The sequence below is a fragment of the Citrus clementina genome, unplaced genomic scaffold (assembly GCF_000493195.1).
Source record: "Citrus clementina cultivar Clemenules unplaced genomic scaffold, Citrus_clementina_v1.0 scaffold_3, whole genome shotgun sequence".
NCBI lineage: Eukaryota > Viridiplantae > Streptophyta > Magnoliopsida > Sapindales > Rutaceae > Citrus > Citrus x clementina.
In genome coordinates, this window is record NW_006262339.1 from 48,326,130 (window position 1) to 48,349,792 (window position 23,663).

The window sequence follows — 23,663 nt, forward strand, 5'->3', positions numbered from 1 at the left end:
AAGATCAAGTTTTTAGTTAGTTCTTCATTTTCTGTTAAGCTGTAAAACAGCTGAGTATAAATCCAAGCATATTGTAATCATTTTGTGATTTAAGCAAAAAAATGAAATAAAGCATTTAATTCCAGAAGTTCTTTTACAATTTTCTTAGCACTTTCTCAGTAACCAAACAGTCTGTTCATTCAAGCTTTTAAGCTTTCAAACATGGTATCAGAGCTTCATACTCATCTACCATGGCTTGATGACAATTCTGACTGCTAAGAGCTTCTTGAACTGTACTAGGTTCTTTGTTGGCTAAGGTGACTGTATAGACCTTTGGTTTGAAGATTCCAGATTTTGATCTGGTAATCATTGGATGAGAAGATGGTTGGGAATGATTTCTGGTTTGAATACACATTACGAAGGCTTGACTGTTGATTACTGGAACTAGCTCTGTTGATTACTCAACACCTCAAACTACGCGAGTTCAAGGCTACATTAAAAGCCAGCTGCCAGCCAGTAGTGTGAGCCTTGATACAGCAGTACCATTGGAGGTTTGAAAATTTATTTCGAATACTTAATTAAACACAGTAGTGTCATATCCTCAATTCTAATAATGTTATATTATATATTTTAGATGAGTACCCAAACTTTCTTTTACTAGTCATGGAAAGACAAGGTGGTACTTTATGTTTTGAAAGAGAATATTTATTGGTACATAAAGTTGTTGTAGCTGAGTACATCTAATGTCATCTTGAAATCATATTTTTGTGCTCAAAATTACCCTGTTCCATAATCTTGGTTGCGTCCCCCTTAATTTCTCTCTTCGACACGTCCTAATCCCTGAAACCCAATTAAAATTAAATTATGGGTAATTCTGTTGGTAGTAATGGGCAATTGCTGCAGTTGTGAAAAACATAGACCGATGCTTTTGTTGATATGCAACTGTACCTCTAAGGTATATTGGTATCTCCAGCTACAAGGCCAAGCTTTCTCAATATTTCTCTTTCTTCTAGCAGTAGGACTTTAGACTCTGCATATACATCTCTGAGGTGAGGACAGAGTGCTCAATTTAATTGAATTGGTCTCTGCTTAATTTATGGATTTAAGCGGACAACAAGAAACTTATGTTTAGATACCATTAGAAAATCATTGGAGTAAGCAGTTGGATGATGATGATCAAGAGGTGAGGTATCTCATAAAACCACTACTGCCTGAGTGCTAGGTGTATATCACAGTTCCTGATCTAACACAGAAGTCTGCAATGCCCTCAGCAGCTCCAATGCTGGCGTCAGTTATATGTGTTATTGAACTGTTCAATATCTAAGTATTGGTGTAATTGGAAGGTAATGAATTGAAGAGACAATATTGCTCGTCGAAAAACAAAATGACATCCTTGGATTGGATACTGAAACTTATCTGGATCATAAATCTCATCAGGAAAGCTCTTTAGAAAGTCAACTTCCGACTTATCATCTGCAGTGTTGAAATTCAAACATGTAATTAGAATTTGTGTCCTAATATTGAACATGCAATTGGTCTCATCTCATAATGTACGTAAGAGGGAGAGAATCAAAATTTCTCAAAGTTTCATGTTGGACGGTATATGCATATCCTTGCCTTTCTTGGTGTAAAAGGTTATTGACATGCCAAGAGCCGATAAGACCTTCACCTCCAGTAACACAAACCTTGCAGTTGCTCTTGCTCTTCTCCATTGAAAATCTATTTGTCTGCAATATCACTTCCACTTATTAAGAGCTCAAATCAGTCCTAATCTTAATTTACTCCAATTGATGCAATTATGACCCATTCAGAAATTCAAAGCAATGTCTCGTCTCGTCCTCGCCCACATACAAATGATGATAATAATAATCCTATGATTAATCGGGCACAATTGGACTATGACAAATCACTTGATAGAACTAAAAGCCCATACAATACAACACACTGCTCGACATAGATAGGAGGTGTTAGCAGTCGTTCAATTGGGTGTATTTAGTAATGGAACTTATTAACTTAATTTCTGTCTGCAGGTTTTCTTTTTGTCCTATCTGATTAACGAGAAGAGCATACTTTTCCAGTGTTATTGGTGAACTGGGCTTGTTTGTATCATTATGGAGGGAGTATATGGAACTTGGTTTTGCAGGATGATGATGTGGAGGCAAAGCATCTTCAACTTCTTGTTTAATTACGAATACGAATGGCGTCCCAATCCATCTTTCCTGGAAAAACAACGCCTAAAATTATATTTATTTTTACATCAGTTCTGGACCTTTAGATTTAACTCTTTTCAATGATTGAGATTTGTTAAAATTAAATGATTAATCAATTGATTAATGGAGAACCATTAATTTTTAATAGTCTAGACCCTTGTATTTATCTATTATTATCACGGTTGCTTCATTTTATCTAGATTTCTTTATTTCCAAACCCAAAAAAAAAAAAATTGAATTTTTTTTGTCCTTGAAGAACTGCAATTCCAGAGAGTTACAGAAACCAGACAAAATCTAATCCCTAAGGCAAGGTAGTCGTGGCCACAGAGTTATGTACAAAGAACCAAAAAACTTTTCGGCCTTATGATCCAAAAATCACCTTTGAGTGGACAAGAAAGACGGGCTCTTTACTTTTGGACTCTTAGCATTAATTTTATGTGAATGAAATTGTTGTCCCTAAGACTCATTAATTATATGATTAATTTTCTATGTTATTGAAATGACATTTTTTTTAGTACAAACAAATAAAATATGTGGGCAAAAGATAATGAATTTTTTTTTTTAATTTTCGGTTTAAAATACTATTTTAAAGAAAATTGGGCTGTGGTGCAGAACTGTCAACGTATCTGTGGTATATTTATCGTCACCAGCTTGAACTAGGGTAACGTCATCGGAGAAAACCTCAAAAAAAATTTGGATACGGAGTTGGGTTTTATTTGGGAAATTTGTAACCTATCCCCAAATAAATTGACATTTTGCACCACGTCCCCAATAAATTTGACTTGTTGCACTGCGCACCCAAAAAAATTGACATTTTTGCAACACGCCCCCAATTCCGTTATTTTCTTAGTTAAGTTTAATGGCTCCGTTTAACTTTTGATTGAATGACAAAAATGCCCCTCTATGTAAAAAAACAAAATTTTTAGCTCATTTAATTTTTTAAGGTTTTTTTTTCAATTGCAATAAAAAAAACAATTCTTCTTACATGTTCATTGTCACCACTATTATTTTTTCTTTAATTTTTTAAAGATTTTTTTTTCAATTTTAATAAAAAAAATTCTTGTTACATGTACATTTGTCACCACTATTATTTTCCTTTAATTTTTTTAAAGATCTTTATTTCAATTGCAATAAAAAAAATTTCTTGTTACACGTACATTGTCACCACTATTATTTTTTCTTTAATTTTTTAAAGATTTTTATTTCAATTTTAATAAAAAAAATTCTTGTTACATGTACATTTATCACCACTATTATTTTCCTTTAATGTTTTAAAGATTTTTATTTTAATTGTAATAAAAAAATTTCTTGTTACATGTACATTGTCACCACTATTATTTTTTCTTTAATTTTTTAAAAATTTTTATTTTAATTACAATAAAGAGAATTCCCATTAAAATTAATTTAAGGAATAAACTTCCAATTTTACCCCTCCACCGTTAAACTTAACTGAGAAAATAACGGAATTGGGGGCGTGGTGCAAAAATGTCAATTTTTTTGGGTGCGCAGTGCAACAAGTCAAATTTGTTGGGGACGCGGTGCAAAATATCAATTTATTTGGGGGTAGGTTACAAATTTCCCGTTTTATTTTTCAATTTTATTTCTCTTTGACAAGGTGGTGGGAGTCAGTTTCAATAGTCTATGCATGTTAATATAATGGCCACCGCACTGTATAATAAACTAAAGAGGATTAGATGACCAACTTCAAGAAAAAAACATAGTTCAACATTATCATATAATTAGATAAGACCAAATGGAAACCATGAGTTGGAAATTAGATTAAAAAAAACGCAAAGCTAGCTAAGCTGGATAAGTGGGAGATACGGGAGATTTTTTGATAAGGAATTGGAATTTGGGAAGGCCGCATTACAATTATTCGCAACTTTTGACCCTTGTGAGTTGTGAAATTATATCGTGTTGATTACGTAGCAAAGGGAAATATTTGAACCAACTAACTAATTTAAAGCAGAAAAATAAAATATTAAAAAAGTTGAATGTCTTCTTCTAGATGGAATGATGACATGATTTGACTTCTCTGGCGTCGATGATGGGTGATGCTCTCTTTGACGGCTCCTCAAAGAATCATTAGTTCAAGTAACTTTTTCTCATTTGCTAGTGTTTCTTTGCACAGATACAGAAAGGTGAGAGGATAATTGCTGTCATCCTCATCCACGCCATGGCTATGCACGAAGATGAGATTATTGATAACAAAAAAATTAAAATTGACTTGGCCTTCATGAGATCATGAGAACAAAAAGCCTATCTAGATGCAGCTGATAATTTACTAATCAAATAACTTACGTGTTAACCACTCGGCCTTAATTGAGTGGATAGAGTCATTTTCTAAAAAATGTGAGGACAATAGTTCGAACTCTACAAAAGTATTATGAAAGTTTAATTTTTTTGAAGAAGATTGACGTTCTTCGAATATTAGAGAGTGTTAAAATTTAGATAGCGCTATATAAGATTTGATTGTAAATATTTATTATAGTATCATGTAATATGTTATAATCTGAGCAATAGTCTTATATATAAAAAAAAAAACTTAAAGTGTTAATTGATAGTTAATAAAAATAAATAAATCTTATTCATACACTATTATTTAAAAATAAATTATTAAAAATTTACTTAAATTAGGACATGATCTTATCCTTCTTCCCCCCCCCCCTTCTATAGAACTATAAAAGTCACTAGCAGACAAATTGACTGGGGGAATTAATGGATTAGTTGAGGTTTTGTTGAATAATCCAGGTGGGCTGGAAGACATGATAATTAATAAGAGTAGGTAATCAGTCGCAGGATTGAAGATGCTGTGTCAAGTGAATGTAATAGAGCCTTGCTCGGTTCCAATTTGCATTTAATACACGTGAACATGCATCGGTGTTGTGGGAGCGTATATAAGCCAGTCAGTTCTTTTCAATCAAATCCAATGGACAAGAGAGAGTGTACGCACATACATGGATTCGAACGTGCACTTGACCTTTGCAGATAATTAATTAAAGTAAATTATTGCCTTTGAGGTATTTATTAATTTATATATATGTATCTTTGTCATCTTAAAAGTGCAAAACAAAAATAACACATGTGATACTTGATACCCTACGTATAAAGGTGTTAGTGACGCAATGATGAGGTGATCATTTCGTGGAAGGAACATTTGTCAACGAAATCAATAAGAGCCCTCGCCCATAGTGGTGGTGGTGCTGGTGGTGTTGTTGTTATATTGCCATCTAGCTTTTCCGGATCTGCTGACCACACCACACCACACGCCTTATTCGGGCAACAATATTTATCGCATTATCATCAAGTAATTATTGGAAAGTGATAGGCTTATCCGTGACATTTTTTTTTTTAATTTATCTTAATTTGTTGGTTATAAAATAATCCGGAGTTACTTTATGATGGGAAAAAGTTCACAAATTGAAGCACTTCAATCATCAACATTCAACAATTAAATTTCTTTCTGAAAGAAATTTAATAAATATATATATATATATACATCTTGAAATGATAAAACTATCGAAGTATTCTAATTAACATAATATAAAATAAAACAGAGGTTTTAACATTAGTTCAAGATATTCTGAGAAAATACTTGTAAGTAAATCATTCGTATTCTTCTTTGTGTTTTGTTTCGAAAATTTGTTAACCACAATAATACTTTCATGTTTTCACAATCCCCCAATTGATCAGTTTTATATAGTTTGTCTAGATGAAAAAAATTCCTTTTTTAGTGTCCAAGTCTCTGTTAAAAATTTCTTGGTACTATTTGGTCACACTTTGAATAGAATTTTTGAATTTTAAAAATATTATTTTTAGTTTTTTTCCTCTACTACTAGAAGCTTAAACAGTCTAATGATTTAAAAAAGTGTTTTTTTCAATTGACAATTGTCAAAATCTCCATTTTTAGAAAGCTCTGCTCCTAAAAGTGGTAGATAACCAATTTTTCCTCTAATGAAATTACTAGCTACAATTTACCTCATACTATTTGCCTCATAAAACTCTATTACCTCGGTGACATTATGATTTTACATTGTTACCCTTGTTTCTAAATACACTTTTATTGATACATACTAATTAGGTCAATCAAATAATTTAATAAAATGAAACACAAATTAAAATTAAAAAAAAATTATTTTCTATTTATTCTAATATGCATATTATTTAAAAACTAAAATGATTTTGCATAGTCAGAAAAATTAAAAAGTATTTGAACCTTAGATCCATATTTGCTTCTCAAATAAATTGCTACAAGTACCTAACGTATAAAAACTACCACTACCAATCACTGCAGTGCAAATAAAAAATAAATAAAAAAAAAGAAGTGCATCATTAGAATTGAAATTTTTAAAACATATAAGTAATTTTTTTTTTAACTTGTGTTGTCTTTTTCTTATAAAAAAGTAATTTTTAGTAAATGTATGTTTCGTATGTACAAGATAAATTTTTAAGTTAAATGATCCATTTGCTCCGTTTTTTCCTTGAATTTTTTAGTGTCAATAGGATAATGGAGTATTATGAAGACAATATTAGATAAAGTGGTTCTTGACAATTTTATTGGGTGGAAACTAACCACTTTTCCCCAAAATATCTGTTGAAGAAGATGTGCCTTTAATCTTCTCATGATTTCGATTTAAACTTTCAACTTGAAACTTTAAAACAAAACCTCATTCATTTAATTAAAAAAAATGATAATCTAGAAGAATAGATAGGTTGTTTTAATACTTGCTATTGAATGAGAAATTATATTAAATTAATGTAATCTGACTTTTTTTTTTTTTGGGCAAATGTTATGTTACATTCAACACCGATATTCACACCACATTAAGCACCGAACGGTGCGTTTTGAGCACACTATAAAAGGTCACTGTTGAACGCATGGCAAACAACACGCGTAGTTGAGACAACACACAGCAGCTCACAACACACGATTCTCCTTCTCACTCACACCAAATCTACACCTCAAGCCACAAACCTGACCAGCCAATTCTCCCACACCACTCTCTGTTTCGATCTTCGACTCTCCCTCACGGTGCCTCTGATCTTCGATTCTCCCTCACGGTGTCTCATTCCCTCGGCTGTGTGAGAAATAATTAATTCTTTGCCACTGATTTACCCAATCAAGCATTTGAATACACTGAAGCTTTGGCAGTTGACACACACTTCAGCTCAATTTCCCCATAAATGTATGTGGTCCATGTGTGGTCTTGTAATTTCACTTTCAATGAAATAAATCAATTTATAAAACTAATATTAATTATGTATGTCATCTTTCTGCTGCTTCATAACAATATTGAAATAAATCAATATACAACACATGGGCAGTAAAAAAAGGAGCAAGATGAGATGCGCGAGCGACAAGAGGCGAGAGAGAGAGAGAGAGAGACGACGAAGAAAGCACAAAGCGGTGAGATTTGCGTGAGAGTTGTGTGAGTTGCGCACGTTGTGTGAGATGTGGGCCACGGTGCGAGAATTTATTGTTAGTTGAAAACGCACCATTTGATGCTATGTGTGGTGTTTAAATGTGGTGTGAATCTCATTTTCATGTTACATTTCATGTAACATACACACTTCACAACATCCACACAAATTATGTGGGCTCATAATTTATGTGGTTGTTGTGGGATGTGTATGTTACATGAAATGTACCATAGGGCTCTTTTTTTTATAAAAAAAAAAAAATTCTGCATAGATTTCACATTGCACGAAAAGAGAGAGAGAGACGACGAAGAAAGTACAAAGCGGTGAGATTTGCGTGAGAGTTGTGTGAGTTGCGCACGTTGTGTGAGATGTGGGCCACGGTGCGAGAATTTATTGTTAGTTGAAAACGCACCATTCGATGCTATGTGTGGTGTTTAAATGTGGTGTGAATCTCATTTTCATGTTACATTTCATGTAACATACACACTTCACAACATCCACACAAATTATGTGGGCTCATAATTTATGTGGTTGTTGTGGGATGCGTATGTTACATGAAATGTACCATAGGGCTCTTTTTTTTAAAAAAAAAAAAAAATTCTGCATAGATTTCACATTGCACGAAAAGATTCTTGTTTAGTGGTCTTGACTTCGCTTGATGTCCACCTCCTGTTTTATTTCAGGCCAAGTGCTGCTCATCGGCCATGATTTTCATCTGGTACAATATTTCTTAGCCACTGCCACTGGGTCCACTATCTTTTTTTTTCATTTTGGCCTCACCCCTCACGCCTATTCGCTATTCCACCTACTTCAATTAATTAATAGTATTAAGCTGAGCAATGCGATTATATTTTCCACAATCCACATCAAGTGAATGCTGCATTATTATTTATTGAATTTATATATACATTGAAACGGCAATGTATCAGAGAAAGGAAACACACACGACCTACTGCTAGAGGCTAGAGCGTACAACCGGAAGGGAAATTAGATTAAACAAATTAAAAAAAAAACTCTGAGATTAAAAATTTTAAATTCTATGTAGAAAATTATAATATTGAATTTAAATCTGCAAACTGCATGGTTTCCCTTCGTTGTTGTTCCACTTGGAAGCCAACTGAGAGAGGGCTTTGGTAGAAGATCCATTTTCACTCAGCACCGCGGCGGCCGCATCTTTTAAGTCTTTCATTTTATTACGAACTTCTTTACCCTGTTCACCTTCCATTAGAGCTTTGACAACTTTAGCAATTTCATCTCTTCCCACGATCCCATTTTCATTAGCTTTTGGTCTCAAAGCCAATTTCACGTCCTCGGTGAGTATCACGGCATTCATCTTTTGCTCAGCATAAAGTGGCCAGGCTATCAGCGGCACCCCATTGACTACACTTTCGAGTACAGAGTTCCACCCACAGTGACATAGGAACCCTCCGGTGGAGCCATGGCTCAGCACTTGTGCCTGTGGTGCCCATGACGGAACCAACATCCCCCGCCCCTTGGTCCTGTCCAAGAACCCTTTTGGCAAAAAATCATAAGGGTCCTTATGACTGTTCACACTAAAAAACGTCGAATTAGCAGCATTGTTGGGGCTTCTCACGACCCACAAGAATCTTTGTTCGCTCATCTCCAACCCCAAGGCCAATTCATTCAACTGTTCACAGGAGAGGGTCCCACCACTGCCAAAAGAAACAAATAGAACCGAACCGAGTGGCTGATCATCTAACCACTTTAAACATCCCTCGTTCTTGGACTCGGCAGTCGAACCCGTTTTCACGAGCGGTCCGACCGGGTAAACCGGAGGTTTGCCGGGCTCATCCTGATGTTGTAAGGCCTTTAGAGCTCCTCCTTCCAGGTCCGTGAAGCTGTTTACGATAATACCCTCAGCCAGCTTATACCTTTTTGCGTGATGGAGGACCCATCGATAGGCCTCATTCTTCCGGTCTTGAACCGGGTCGAGCAAGTATCTGCCGTGGACGGGTATGCACCCGGGTATCTGAACGGGTTCAGACATGTCTCGGTACTCGCAATCGCGTGGAACCATTTGATCAAGCTTTTCAAGATGAAGAAACAAAGACAAGCACATAGCCGTGGAAGGGTAAAAAATGTAGGGCGAAATGTTAAATTCTTGAGCAACATCAAAAGCGTCGGTGCCAAAAAGATCGACGACCAAGGCCGCAACTGTAGCCTTGGCTACAAGCGACGTCAACTCTTGGCGAAGACAGGGTAGAGAGCGTAAGACGGTGAGAGAAATGACAGTCTCGGCTCTTGCGTCTTCTGCGACGTCGTTTAATGAAACGGGAAGAAAGACGGAGTTTATGGAACTAGGGAGAGACTCAAGGGTAGATTTTTGAGCTTCAGAGGGAGGGCCGTCCGAGGGGATAAAAAAAGTGACGAGAAAATGATGACGATGAACGAGTCGCTTTGCAAACTCGATGAGTGGGATGAGGTGACCCATACCCGGACTCGGTAATAGGACTATATGGGGTGCTGCTTGCGCTTGGAGTGTTTGTTCCATGGTATTGGAATTGGTGCCGGTGCTTGGTCAGGTAAAATCTTGTTAGTTTTGTGTGTATGGAGCAGAGTAGAAAGATGAAGCAGAGAGGGTGGGTTTAAATAAGTGGGGGAATTTTAATTTTGTTTGAGGTGTTGGTTGGTTTGTTTAATTGTTACTAACTTGTTATTGATTGATGCCGCCTACTTCTTCGTCTTCATTCGTTGGGAGTTGTCCAATTATTTATGGCCGATGCTTTCCCTCACTGTTTGACAATTTATCTTGTTAAAATTTGATGGCTCAATTTATTGGAATTTCTAGAAGACAATTATTTTCTAGCCAACTCCAAGTGTGCCATGTCCAGTGATGTCACTCCAACGTAATGCTTGTGTTATCGGTTTTTTTTTCTTTTAAATTTAGCACTCTCATCCAAGCTAGTAATATCAATACTTTTCTCTCCTTATACTAACTTTTTATTTTTATTTTTTATGTATATATATTTATAAAAATAAAAAATAAAAAATATTTATTTTTTAAATTAATTCATAATTAACATATATAGTATCTAATTAGAGGATATTAATTCTCTCAATTAGTTTTTTTTTTCCTCCTTCCTATGTTTTCCCTTCCAAACATCGAAAATTCTTCTTTTTTCTGTTGATTCTTTTCCCATGTAATCTTGACGTTCATGATTATCTTTTCATTTGTTTTCTCCACCACCAGCACCACAACCTTTTTAATTTGTCCACACTGTATTTTTCCTTTGTGCATGGACGGTCTTGATTTGTCCGTTGGGCGTTTTCGGCATCAGGCTTGTTGCCCTCGTCGTCGTCGTTTACGATGATTCAAAAAGCAGGTACGAGAAAAATATTGTCATAAATCTTTATTTAAATCATGACTGAATGTCATTTTGAACATTATTTATTTAGAAGCTCTTCGTATGAACTGATCTACGACGGGCCTCTAATATAATGTAGCTATCCAAAATTTATAATTATTGGATGCTCCGGTTCGTAATTTGTATCACGATAAATCAAGCAATTGAGTTCATTTTTCATAAATACCTTTTAACTATATTTATGCATTAATTAGTAAATCGCTTAGCCCGACTTTCATTAACACGTGTATCATGAAATAATGTTGAAGGAAGCTTCGCTACGTAGACGTAATAAACAACAGCCCATGCATCATTCTGTTATTATTAACCTATAATTCTTATGAACAAAAATATTGTAGATAATTGGTGGTTAATTTGCTCCAAAGAATTTGATCTAGTAATTTTCAAGTAGTTTTATTTAATTGTTTGCTCGAATTTGAGGATTAAAAATTAGTTTGGCATTCTTCACAAAATCATATATGTGTAATTTTTGTTAGAAATGTATCTAGTCATACAATAAGTGATTCATTATTCAAAACCGACGTAGCTAAAGAGCGAATAATGACATTTCAGTTTTTTGAAAAGTGCGGGATCTTAGCGCGATTCAAGCACTTCAATTTGCCTTAAAATTTCTGAAATAATTCAGAACATCTAAGTTCTGCTGCCCTTGATGCTAGCATGATGTAATTAGAATTACGGTTGGTGGATTGTAGGGTTCTGCCACTTTTAAGGAAATTTTGCTGAAATTTACGATGATGGCATTGATGATATCATAATGACAGCCAAGATAGTCTGATGATATCATAATGACAGCCAAGATAATCTAACTGTGGTATCCTACAACTCGTATCCACTTTAAAATCTTAATCTTTTTTTTTTTATAGTTTAATTAGTTATAATTAATTTTTCGTTTAAATCATAAGAGACTTGACGTTTCTCCATTTCAATGAAATATTGCATTCACCACATTTATCTAGCTAAATTTTTAAAATGTATGATATTTTCAATCAAAATTCCATTATCAGAATTTCTCATTTTATTCCTACTAAATTTTTAAAATGCCTAAATTATCCTTAATTATAATGTTAAAAATTAAAAATATAAAAGCCTAATTCCCAAATTGCATCAGCTACTTTCTCTGATGATCTCGCATAGCACCTGTTAGAACTGCGCGGCTAGTCTTTGTACAACACGAGCAATAGTCGTCCATCATTAGCCGCTCATCGATCTCGCCAAAAATGTCAAACCAGCAATAGCAGCAGTCGATCTTGTGGTAAATGAACCACCACCAGATCTTCGATCTTTTTGCTATTGTCACCAATCGCCGATTACGTTGATGATGATGAAGGTTATGGTTATTGTTAGTATTATGAATTAACAAAAACAACAATAAAAATAAATAGTACTAATAATGATTATTATTATTCCTACAATAAAAGTATTTTACTAATAATTCATTCAAGATAAAATAAACGTATCAATGATAATACAGTTTATTTTAATTATGATTTTAATTTCTACAGTTCAAATAAACATTTTGTTTTGATTACAATTCCAACATATTTCCATTTCTGTCAATTTCCATTATGTATGGGTAAACGTGCCATTTTTTTTTTGATGACATGAGACTATTGCTCAAATTACAACTCGTATTACATGAGAGTATAACTGATATGTACAATCATATATATATACTGAGACCTGTTGACATCAATGCTGATATGGCACCGCTCAGATTTTTTTAACCATCTCAAATATTCTAGGGAAGTATAACTGATATGTACAATCATATATATATATACTGAGACCTGTTGACATCAATGCTGATATGGCACCGCTCAGATTTTTTTAACTCTCTCAAATATTCGAGGGAAGTATAACTGATATGTACAATCATATATATATATATATATATATACTGAGACTTGTTGACATCAATGCTGATATGGCACCGCTCAGATTTTTTTAACTCTCTCAAATATTTGAGGGAAGTATAACTGATATGTACAATCATATATATATATACTGAGACCTGTTGACATCAATGCTGATATGGCACCGCTCAGATTTTTTTAACTCTCTCAAATATTCGAGGGAAGTATAACTGATATGTACAATCATATATATATATATATATACTGAGACTTGTTGACATCAATGCTGATATGGCATCGCTCAGATTTTTTTAACTCTCTCAAATATTTGAGGGAAGTATAACTGATATGTACAATCATATATATATATATATATATATATACTGAGTCCTGTTGACATCAATGCTGATATGGCACCGCTCAGATTTTTTTAACCCTCTCAAATATTCGAGGGACGTCAACTCCCCGCCTGGGAGAAAGACTGCCTTCACTCAAGCTCTGAGGCTCCAAGGAAGGACATTTAAATTAAGAGTAATGATACAACTACAAACTCTTGTACAAACTTATTTTATACAAACTGACGTGGCATTAATTCATTGGTTGAATGAAAATATAAATTAATAAAAACAAATCATGTGAGCCAAGTGATATTTAATTCAACCAATCTTATCATGCCACATCAGTTTGTACAAAATAAGTTTGTACAAGAGTTTGTGACTGTATCATTACTCTTAAATTAAACCCCTGCAATGCGTCTGCGGAAACTCGAACCACTTCGCTCACATTTGTGAGGGAGTGGCTCTAGCCACTTGGGCTTAGCCCAAGTGGATGCGTAAACGTGCCATTAAACTAACTAATTTGATGGTTTTGACAACTAGAGCATCAATTCAGTGGGTGAGTTTCTGAACGATTTCCTCATCATCATCGGCAGCCTTGGATACAGCATCCTTCAGTTTGCTCGTGCTGCTCTCGATCTCGAACCTTGCCCCATTATCGGTTTGCAATAGACCATTACAACATTTGCAATCTCCTATCGCAATTGGTGGCTGATTGAAGAGCAGAGCGGTGAATGCGTAACATGCATGCATTAACAGTCTGGTCTTTTAATAGCCGTTTGAATTAGAACAGCCAATGATTCTTGTAGATCGTTCGATTCGAATATACCTTATACATTATTGACTATTGAGTGATGTCAGTTCAAACCCCCACACCCCTATTAAATTCAGTATCTCATACCTGCCCATTGGCTTCATTGGCACCACATTTTCAAACTCCCAAGTTTCATCACCAATTCATCTGACTATATGAACAGAAGTTAATCAAATATAATGAACCTCCATGCATGATTAGTTGACATTTAGTTTGATAAAAAGAAAACAAAGGGAGTTGTTGTACAGGAAAACTTGTATCAACACAAGTCGTGGACAGCAATAAACAGGGCAAAATGGTTAATTAATTAAATCGTTTTTATGATTAGGTCCACTTTCGGACCAAGTCAGAAAGCGATTTTGTTGATGACACTCCTCACCTAACGCCTTGGCCCATGGACGCTTCGATTATGATCTGGATCGCATCACGAATAAAAGGAAGACAGCGAGCGCGTGATTGTTTTGGAATTGGAAATCTTGTGTCCTGAGAATATAGTTTGTGCCTTGAGGAAGAATCCAAGAGCAGATTTTTTTATTTTGAATTCATATTGGAAAGACGAGTTTTGTGGCAAAATCAACGATTGATACTATCTGGGGCTTTGGGTCCGTGGATATGGCTAAGCTGATGAGTCAATTCAATTGTGTGTTGCCTCGGCTGCCTGAAGGAGAGGGGTAGCTGCCTGAAGGAGAGGGGTACCGATACATCATTGATAATTGAAAATGGAGATAAACATTTTAATTACTGTTCATTTAAGACAAAGGCAAAATTTCTATGGACCACCTCCAATCCACTTTTGTCTCCAATTTCGTTCAAATTTGGGGAACCTTAATGTTACCTAACAAAATATAAAATATAAACTATAGTGTGATGGGCGCAGTGTTGTTCGTTTGATTACTGTTACACAAATTTAACTATATTGCTGCAGCTCAAAGTGTTGAAATCTTGTTATTTAATTTATATTAGCAAAAGAAAAATTGGCAAGGAGAAGTAACAACGGAAAGGAAAAAGAAAGAAACATTAATGAAACAAAACCATAATTACTTATGGGCGCTATTTAGTTTTGATTCTTCCACTTGTGGACCAATTGAGAAAGTGTTTTTGTAGAAGATCCTCCATCACTTACCGCCGCAGCGGCGGCATCTTTAAGCCTGTTCATTCTATCGCGAATGATTACCCCGTCCTCCCCATGCATTAGACCTTTGATAACCTTAGCAATCTCCTCTCTTCTGATTAGACCATTTTCGTATTCAGGTGGTCTCAATGCAACATTTAAATCCTCTGATAAAATTACAGCATTCAACCGCTGCTCCGCATAAAGAGGCCAAGCTATTAAAGGCACGCCATGCACAATACTCTCCAGTGTCGAATTCCAACCACAATGTGTTAGAAACCCACCAGTCGAGGGATGGCCCAAGACCTCGACTTGGGGTGCCCAAGATGGGACAACAAGCCCTTGCTCTTTGGTCCTATCCAAGAACCCAGTCGGTAAAAAACCAAATGGGTCTGTTTTACTGTGGACATCAAAAAATGACCCACTGGCAGACTTATCATCAGGACTTTTTACGACCCACAAAAATTGTTGCTCGCTCAATTCCAAGCCTAGGGCCAATTCCTCGAGTTGGTCGTATGAGAGCGTGCCGCCACTACCAAATGAGACAAACAAGACAGAGCCGCTTGCCTGATTATCCAGCCATCTGATACACATACACTGATGAGACTCAGAACCGTCAACTAATTCACCGTCGGAAACAGTTCGAATGATTGGACCAATCGGGTAAATGGACCGCATGCTGGGCTCCTCTTGTAAAGCTTTGATAACTCCCGGTTCCAATTCCATGAAGGTATTTATCAGGATACCGTCAGCTAAACTGTACCGTTTCCGGATCTGAATCATGAATCTGTAGGCGTCGTTTTTCCGGTCTTGCAGTGGGTCTGGAAAATCTCTTCCGTGAATAGGGATGGTGAATCCCGGTAACTTAAGGGGCTGCTCCATGTCTCTGACTTCACAGGAAATCACCTCATCTAGCTTTGGCATGTAATGCAACAACGACAAAGACAGAGCATTTGTTAAGAAATATAAGTACGATGGAACATAAAATTCCCTGGCAACATCAAAAACATCTGTGCCGAAGGGGTCGACAACCAAAGCCATAAGGTGTGTACTTGCAACTAATGACTTGAAAACATCCCGAACTGAAGAAAGAGAGCGCTTGATTGCGAGGACGATTTGGATTTCAGCTTTCACATCTTCCTCGAAATTAACCGGAGGAAGAAGAACATGGTTGATATGCTCGGGCAGGCCTTGGAGGACGGAGGTTATGGCCTTTGAGGGTGGTCCGATTGTGGGAACCAGAAAGGTGACTGAAATATCATGGCGAAGAACAAGTTGTTTAGCTAATTCAACATGTGGGATGAGGTGACCCATCCCTGGACTCGGCATGCAAGCTACATGGTGTTTCACCTGTGCCATGAGCGATATCAAATTCAATTCGATGGGAAAATAATTTTTTAAAAAAAATTGGTTTGCTAGATGCTTCTTCTCCCTTCAGATTAAAAGTTCAAACAACAGGGTGGCGTTCTTGGAAGCTGAGAGCTTTGGTAGTTAAATACACTGGACCCCCTAATTTGTTCGTTCGTCTTATAAGTCAAGGGTGCAACGTACATCAATCAGTGAGTTTTGTTTGTTTGCGACCCCGTCTCAAATTGACAAATTCTCAATCTCAACTCCTCTGACCAAAAAATTGTGATTCCTTTTTTTTAAAAAAAAAAAAAAAATTATCATAACCATCCACTAATAGTAATGTTGACTCTCTCTAATTGGCCGCTCAAACATTATATTTAAAATTAGCGACTGACTTGTCGAGTTACATGATTGAGATATTCTTTTCTTTACAATTCCCTCTTCCTCATGGATGGCTTTTGGATTATTTTCATTGAGATCAATTTTCTCAGGGGTAGGTAAATGAATTGAAAGCCTTAGGGAACAAAAGACAGAGACAGTCAGTCAACTAAAATATATTTTACCTAATAAAACATATTGGAATATCTATTTATTTTGACTGAAAATGATTCTGAACCTTTTAGTTTTCAACTTTCTACACCTCCATACCTTATAAAATATATTGGGCCGTTCTCGGAATCATCCGCCCTAGTCCAACATAAAAGCCTATGTCTGAGTTTAACAAGAGTATGATATATTATAGGGATATTATCATTCGTATACTTTATAAATACTCTGTTATAAAAAATATTATAATATTTTGAGGGTGTATCAATTATTCATCCTAAATTGACAAAAGTTATCTGCCGACCACCAAACCGTTAGCTGTCGTTTGAAAGTTAATGGAATAATAGTGAATTGATGATTTTATCCTTAAAAATTATCACTTGTATACCCTTAAATTATTTTATTATCACTTGTATACCTTTAAATTATCACTTGTATTATATGAAAATATCAAATTACCCTTCTGGCGTTATCCTATTTAAACGACAACTAATAGTTTGGTGGACGGCAGATATATTTTATCAACTTAGGGTGGACGATTGATACACTATCAAAGTGTTGTATTTTTTATAATAGAACATCTACAGGATATATAAATGATAATTTCCCTATTTTATATCAGCCCTCGATTTTTTACTTTATTCAGAATTACCCTTATGAAAAAACTATTATTTATTTTATTTAATCTTATTCTCTTTTCCCCATAGCTTGACGATCACTCCGGCTACATATATTCATAAACAAGAAGTTTAAATTTATCATCACCACTACCACATTTTTTTTTTACCATCAACCATCACTTCTACCAACATAATGATGAATTTCATTATTAAGTTTTTGTTAAATTTTATAAAAACTAGTGGACTTTATTGTTATTGATGATATTGGTTTTGATTTTGTATGATAATCTAAAATTTTATTTTATTTTAATTTAGAGTTTGTTCAGGAGTTGGTTTTTAATTTAAATTATGAATAACTTGAAAAAGGAAAGAAATGATCGAGTATTGTAAGAGTATGGTAGGGAAGAAAAATATTAATTTTTTTTAATTTTTAAATAGGAATAATTCTAGAATAAATAATATTAATTGAAAGGTGGGGCTAAAAAGATAAAATGGGGGGTTAACTTAAATATGACCAATCGTTTAATAATAACCCGAACCGGATCTCTTCATAAAGCATTCAGATTGGCACGTGAATCAAGCCAATACTTGGAGCTCCGTAGAAAGAAGAAGAAGAATCCTGGGATCGTTAGTATTGAAGAAGAAAGATGATATACCGTAAGTGGAGTCTGCTAACGGGTCCAGTGACCATCTTGGGCGGAATTGTGGGCGCCATAGTCGTCTCCACCTACGCCTTCGTTGACAGCGTATGTTCTTTTCCCCTGTTTTTAAACCCTTGCTTTAAGATCTATTTATGGATATTTCTATTAGTGTGCGTTATTTGCAATCTGGTGATATTTACTTCTGATTTAACAGGATATCATTTACGAGAAAGTTAAGGGTTTGGAGCCTTTGTATCAAATTGTTAATTTTGGGTTGATGAATCGTACAATTATTGATCCAATGTAGTAAACAAATAATTATTAAAAAAAAAAAAAGGAAAGGCATGTTAATTGTAGTTTTCAAACTATTTATTTGTAAATTATTTGTTCTCAGGTTTTCATTTGTTTGATGATAAACTTGGTTATGTGGTCATTTTGCTAGAAAGGAATTCAATTAGCAATTTCATGATTCATGGTGCCACCGAATATAACTGTAACCGTTGTCAGAATTGATGATCTAATTAGAGAAGTCATTCAAGGCTTCTGTGGATGTCACTATTCTATTCATTTAACTTTTAGTGCTGATTAGGCTTCCATTCTTGTTATCTTCCTGGTTTTGCTGCATTAGATCTATGTTCCTTAATCATATAAAAAACTGTAGTCCAACTTTGATATGATGAATTTGAATAATATGTAAGCTCTGAGTATCTCTTGTTTGTTTATTCGGTTTCATTCCCATAAAAGTCCTGCTTTGGTTTCTGTGTACTATTATTATTATGGCTGGACTCTATTGAAAAGCTACTTAATATTGTCATAAGGGTTCTGCTCTATCTAATATCTGGTCAATGTCTTCGTTTATTCCAGGACTCGTTCGTCAAACAGGAGCAGAAGAAGTCAGATGCATCATCAACCAAGTAGAATGAAGAGGGTATGTGGGGAATGAATAGTTGCATGCTGGATGTGGTTCCAAATCTGTGTGATGTCCCGCTTTGTCATGTATTTTGGAGCAAAAGAATTTTAACTTGCTGGTTGGATTATGAATTTTTAGTTTAAGAAATGTTGAAATAATGACATTGGACCCTTTAATAACCCAATTCCAAGGTTCTTGAAAGTTGAATTTCAAAATTGCCGTATGCTTTTTTGCACACTAGTCATGAGTGTGAGATTTCAATTTTCAAGGAGGTTTCTACTTTCTAGCTCCTGGCGGTCAAGATTGTTTTGCCTGTACTAGTTCCTCTGCAGTGCAAATTTATGTCAATACCTTTTTGTGGTGGATACAGAGTTTAGGGAACGCATTTACGAGGTTATGAGAACTTAAATGAGTAATTAAGATGGATCTTTCACAGTTGATATTAGTCCCTATAATTTGATCGTGTGGACAGGTCCTAACTACAATATGGAGAGTGTTTCCTTTGTTCTCATCTCTCAATGAAATAGCAGATAAAATAGCAGAATGGTTGGTAAGCTTCAACGGCAGTGAATGTGTGCCAGGCTTGGCATTGTATTTGACGGTAATTATAAAGAGCATCATTATGCATTCAACGGAAGTCTGCAGACTCGCCACTTTGATGTGACAATTGCAATATAACATGGATCACTGTTAGGCTAGAGGAGCATCTTGTTCTTTTAATAATTGTTAATTGACTGTCTAGAACGGCTGAACTGATGTGGATACATAATACATTTCCGGAAAATTTGGTCACACGGCTAATGAACTTAAAGTTGTAATAAAATTAGATAATTACATAATTTTGTTTCGCAAGTATTTGTGCTTCCAACCCTAGCTAATTTCGTAGTCGTAGGGCCTCCATGTAACTTTAGGAACAAAAGAACTCCCGAGTAAAACAACATAGCCCGTAGAGGGATGTCCGACGCCAACGTTGCCTCCACCGAGCACTTCATACCCCAGATAAGCAAAAGCCTAATAAATTATTAATCATCCATTGATTCCATCAACCATCATCTCCATCAACAAATCATTCCAAGAGTCAATTGGCCCGGGCAAGCACCAATGTAGACAATCATTCTGAACTTTAGCATTCTTATCCTTGGCAAATGGCTGGAATTGCCGATATGGCCCTGGGTGCCCATCAGGCCTCAGTAATGAAAGGCTAGTGGTATCTAATAACTTCAAAGTCACTCCCTTTTCAGCTCCTATGCCCGTGGCCTTACCAAATTCTTCCAATTCAATATCACGCATTGTACAATCTATGTCTCTCATTTCCACTTCACCTTCTTTGAAGGGTACGCTCCTATTACAAGTCCCTCCACTGAACCATTCACCATTCTCGAAGTGGTCAGGCGTTGTCGTTCTGAGGAAAACAAATGCCTTCTGGTCCAATCTGGTGACAAAGCTAAGAACTAGCTGGAGTGCTTTCCGATACGCATAGTCAAATCCCAACTCTGTTAAATTCTTCCCAGGACAGTAATGACAGCCTTTTACTGTGTTGTTCTCGTGATATATGGCTGTTTTGAGAAACCATTTCCCACCAGCAATCACCACATAATCAAAGTTCTTGTATTGTTCCGTCCATTTCGTATCAAGTTCATCAAGATATAGCCGGATTTCTGATGAGGAAACACCATTAATGTCTTCAAAAACTTCAGCCTTTAAAAGGAATGGGGTCCAAACAACTGAAAGAGTAAAGTTGTAAGAGGGGAACTGCCATCTTTTGGATCTATATTCCTCATCATGGTAAACCTCGACAGCTTGTTCCACCTGCAGGAGTGGGACATAATAACTGATATTCATTCAATAATACCGAGACTAAAACTTTTTAAGACTGGCAGAGTACAATGCAACAGAACAAAACACAACAACGGCAAAGAGCTAGATCAACTTGTCAGGTTCAGGTTGTGATGCCAGAACTTTTAGTTCGCTGTGGGTTCTGCGTGGGGTCTAGATGTGGGTCTTATATCTGAAGATTCACAGCCTGTCTGCCACCATTTTTAAAATTTAATACCAATCTACTTTTACAAGTAACTTGACAACTACGTTTCTTCATATGAACGGAAAATAATTATTTACAATGAGAATCAAATTACTATTAATGAAAAAAAAAGTGCAACAATTACAGTGATAACCAGCCAGAAATTTTGTATCAAACAACAATCAGTGTTCTGGAAAAAAAAAAGAGAAATGAAAATTGAAACAAACAGATTCTTGTCATGGCTGGTTGGTACCAGCTTGGAAAGGTCTGGATAACTCTTTACAAAAGCAGTTGGCTAACAATAAAAGTGGCAGCTGTCCTTCATAACATAATGAAATTAAGAATCTCCAACTGAGAAAGCTGCAAAGAAGATAAACCAACATGGGAGACCTGCCTCACAACCCCTTAACTCTTGTGCACCTAATTTGGCAATGCAGCCTAAAGTTCAAATCTCACGGTGGTTTAGAAGCTAGTTTCAGGAGATGGCACTACAGCATTTAATAAATTCTATTCCCAAATAATGTTTGTTGTAAAATAATAAAAAAACAAAACTTCTGTGTAAAAGGAGATTGATTATAAGAATTTTGATCGCTTAAATTGAGGAATCTCCTTTTGTGTGAGTACATTTGCCTATGACGAAAAACAAATGAATGATTATGATCAATTATCATCTCAGCTTTCACATGCAGGAAGTAGATGTACATGTACTGTCAACAGTTATGTGAGTTAAAATGACATATAGCTGGAACTTTTACTTTACTTGCAAGCTAAACTTAGTTTTGACTGATGTTAGAGTTGAAAAGAGAAGCAAAGGAATTCGTATACTAAACAATTTGCCAAACTTTTGTTGCAATTTCTGAAAAATGAACATTTACCTGACTGAGAATGCAAAGCAATGACTGGACATGGTTACGAGAAATAGAATCACCGATAAAGGCCCACCATTTATTCCTCATAAAATTAAGAAATCTCTCAGGATTAAACCTGGGCAATTCACAGTCCCTCGGATTCCACCTCCAGTACAAGTAGCCAGAATCAGGCCTCCCATTTCTCATGCAATTCTGATGACCTTCAATTGCATGACAGGTAACATTGCTGTAAATCGGACCAGATGGGTCCGGGATCCATTCTCCCGTAAACAGATCACATTTTTCTGAAACCACATTTTATATATCTTAATTAAATCAGAACCAGAATATGGGAAACTTTTACACATTTAAGAACTAAAAAAAAATCCAGGCACAATACAAATCATTACTCTAAATTTAGAAACTAAAAATAAAGAAAAGAAAAAGCTAATAACAAATGAAATTGCAATAAAGAAACAGAAAAAAATGGAAGAAAGTGCAAAAATTTCCTTTCATTTAGAGCAAAAGTACATGCCCAGTTCGTAACTTTTGATTTGCAATTTTCTTTTACGTCCAAAAGAAGGGGGGGAAAAAAACTTACCTTGATTTGATGATATGTGGGTTTCATTTGGGTGAAAATCAGCAGAAAGGGGGTTTATGGGAGGCGCTGAAGGCACAGGAGGACCTGTATTGGCCTCTTCAACATGTATCTGAGTCTGCTGTGATTCAAAATTAACAGACGAAAATCTAATTGAATCCGAAACGAAGAGGCGAAACGCCAGGCCCAGTAACACAAACGAGACTGCAAACTTTACGAAGACATGATTGTGTTTGTTTTTATAAAGTGATAATGGGTTCGAATCAAACCTCATTTCTTTTACCATTTGGTGTATAACCTGAGACACCAATAAAATCTCTGTTTTTGACGCGAGACAGAGAGAGAGAGGTATTGAGAAACAAGTGTTCCTCGCAACAACCCAAGCGTTGTTAAAGCACGAAATGCTCAGACTGATTAATGATTGATTCATGAGGTAGATAAACGGTGTGATTATCTACCTGATTTTGCTAACGACAAAGGAGTGACCTCTGTTTCTGTTGTTATCATCATGCTCAACAATTAATAATTAATGTTTGATTCTTGGGAGCTTATTGGTAAATTTACAGGAAACATAAATTTAGCTTCATGTTAAAGTTTTTCTTTCTTTTGTACATCTCAATATTAACAATTTGACGTAATTCAGAGATTTGGCATGAGGTATCTAATTCCATAACTAGAAGAAAATTGACATACTAATGCTGTAATACACATACTATTGGATGATTCCTGAGTTCAAATGACAATAGCTTTTGGTCATACTATCCCGAAAGTAAATTAGAAAAATGAAACAAAGAGGACAAAAAATGGGCAATGTAATATACAGGGAACATATATATTAGTGGAAAGAATATGTGTCCGGAATCTGAAATTTGAAAGATAATATAATTTGTTTGTTGTCTGATGCTTTAGCTCCAGCCTCCAAGTTGGTAGTAAACAAATTTACATCTATTGCACATGGCCTGCTCTCATCCTCACACCTTAGATCTAATTTCTATTATGTGGATAGATATTATGATATCGA

At 35.5% G+C, this 23,663-nt stretch overlaps 3 protein-coding genes and 1 long non-coding RNA gene across 4 annotated transcripts; 1 reads left to right on the forward strand and 3 right to left on the reverse strand.

Moving 5' to 3' along the window:
- Positions 1 to 8,460: 8,460 nt before the first annotated feature.
- Positions 8,461 to 10,396, reverse strand: LOC18049826 (hydroquinone glucosyltransferase). The gene has a single exon (XM_006444814.2). The coding sequence runs from the start codon at positions 10,120 to 10,122 to the stop codon at positions 8,674 to 8,676; it is 1,449 nt and encodes a 482-aa protein (XP_006444877.1). The 5' UTR covers positions 10,123 to 10,396; the 3' UTR covers positions 8,461 to 8,673.
- A 4,543-nt stretch (positions 10,397 to 14,939) lies between these two features.
- LOC18049827 (hydroquinone glucosyltransferase) lies at positions 14,940 to 16,578 on the reverse strand. Its single transcript, XM_006444815.2, has one exon. The coding sequence runs from the start codon at positions 16,466 to 16,468 to the stop codon at positions 15,053 to 15,055; it is 1,416 nt and encodes a 471-aa protein (XP_006444878.1). The 5' UTR covers positions 16,469 to 16,578; the 3' UTR covers positions 14,940 to 15,052.
- Positions 16,579 to 18,162: 1,584 nt separating this feature from the next.
- On the forward strand, positions 18,163 to 19,537 carry LOC112100364. The gene is made up of 2 exons (XR_002906712.1): positions 18,163 to 18,371; positions 19,131 to 19,537. It is a non-coding gene; the product is annotated as an uncharacterized LOC112100364 (long non-coding RNA).
- A 523-nt stretch (positions 19,538 to 20,060) lies between these two features.
- LOC18049828 (protein trichome birefringence-like 25) lies at positions 20,061 to 23,154 on the reverse strand. Its single transcript, XM_006444816.2, has 3 exons — positions 22,646 to 23,154; positions 22,072 to 22,349; positions 20,061 to 20,985 (listed from the first exon to the last, which is right to left on the reverse strand). Exons 1-3 carry the CDS (start codon positions 23,070 to 23,072, stop codon positions 20,203 to 20,205), a joined length of 1,488 nt encoding a protein of 495 aa, XP_006444879.2. The 5' UTR covers positions 23,073 to 23,154; the 3' UTR covers positions 20,061 to 20,202.
- Positions 23,155 to 23,663: the final 509 nt, after the last annotated feature.

Excerpts from the sequence above, each read along its gene's own strand:
- LOC18049826 (XM_006444814.2), bottom strand. The coding sequence starts at position 10,122 with ATGGAACAAACACTCCAAGCGCAAGCAGCACCCCATATAGTCCTATTA.
- LOC18049828 (XM_006444816.2), bottom strand. The coding sequence starts at position 23,072 with ATGAATCAATCATTAATCAGTCTGAGCATTTCGTGCTTTAACAACGCT. Across the intron at positions 22,350-22,645 it reads CCACATATCATCAAATCAAG|AAAAATGTGATCTGTTTACG; the intron begins GTAAGTTTTTTT and ends ATGTGGTTTCAG. Across the intron at positions 20,986-22,071 it reads TGCTTTGCATTCTCAGTCAG|GTGGAACAAGCTGTCGAGGT; the intron begins GTAAATGTTCAT and ends CCACTCCTGCAG.
- LOC18049827 (XM_006444815.2), bottom strand. The coding sequence starts at position 16,468 with ATGGCACAGGTGAAACACCATGTAGCTTGCATGCCGAGTCCAGGGATG.